Here is a 978-nt window from a genome sequence, read left to right as displayed (position 1 = left end):
CTGAATACCAATAAACATGTGAACACTCTAGAAGAGATGCTGAGTTGATAAACCTGAATACCCAATAAACATGTGAACACTCTAGAAGAGATGCTGAGTTGATAAACCTGATTACCCAATAAACATATAGACACTCTAGAAGAGATACTGAGTTGACAAACCCGAATACCCAATAAACATGTGAACACTCTAGAAGAGATACTGAGTTGACAAACCTGAATACCCAATAAACATGTAGACACTCTAGAAGAGATGCTGAGTTGACAAACCTGAATACCCAATAAACATGTAGACACTCTAGAAGAGATACTGAGTTGACAAACCTGAATACCCAATAAACATGTAGACACTCTAGAAGAGATGCTGAGTTGATAAACCTGAATACCCAATAAACATGTGAACACTCTAGAAGAGATACTGAGTTGACAAACCTGAATACCCAATAAACATGTGAACACTCTAGAAGAGATGCTGAGTTGACAAACCTGAATACCCAATAAACATGTGAACACTCTAGAAGAGATGCTGAGTTGATAAACCTGAATACCCAATAAACATGTGAACACTCTAGAAGAGATGCTGAGTTGATAAACCTGAATACCCAATAAACATGTAGACACTCTAGAAGAGATGCTGAGTTGATAAACCTGAATATCCAATAAACATGTAGACACTCTAGAAGAGATGCTGAGTTGACAAACCTGAATACCCAATAAACATGTAGACACTCTAGAAGAGATGCTGAGTTGATAAACCTGAATACCCAATAAACATGTGAACACTCTAGAAGAGATACTGAGTTGACAAACCTGAATACCCAATAAACATGTGAACACTCTAGAAGAGATGCTGAGTTGACAAACCTGAATACCCAATAAACATGTGAACACTCTAGAAGAGATGCTGAGTTGATAAACCTGAATACCCAATAAACATGTGAACACTCTAGAAGAGATGCTGAGTTGATAAACCTGAATC

The 978-nt window shown here is 37.3% G+C and overlaps 1 protein-coding gene across 1 annotated transcript; it reads right to left on the bottom strand.

The window, feature by feature from the left end:
* Positions 1-164: 164 nt before the first annotated feature.
* LOTGIDRAFT_59699 (hypothetical protein) lies at positions 165-719 on the bottom strand (the record flags this gene model as incomplete). Its single annotated transcript, XM_009057621.1, has 1 exon — positions 165-719. A coding segment is annotated over one exon (555 nt), but the record flags the coding sequence as incomplete, so codon positions are not given.
* Positions 720-978: the final 259 nt, after the last annotated feature.

This window comes from Lottia gigantea, assembly GCF_000327385.1.
Source record: "Lottia gigantea unplaced genomic scaffold LOTGIsca_306, whole genome shotgun sequence".
NCBI lineage: Eukaryota > Metazoa > Mollusca > Gastropoda > Lottiidae > Lottia > Lottia gigantea.
Note: the sequence above shows the minus strand (reverse complement) of the source record. Positions and strands in the feature narration are given on the sequence as shown.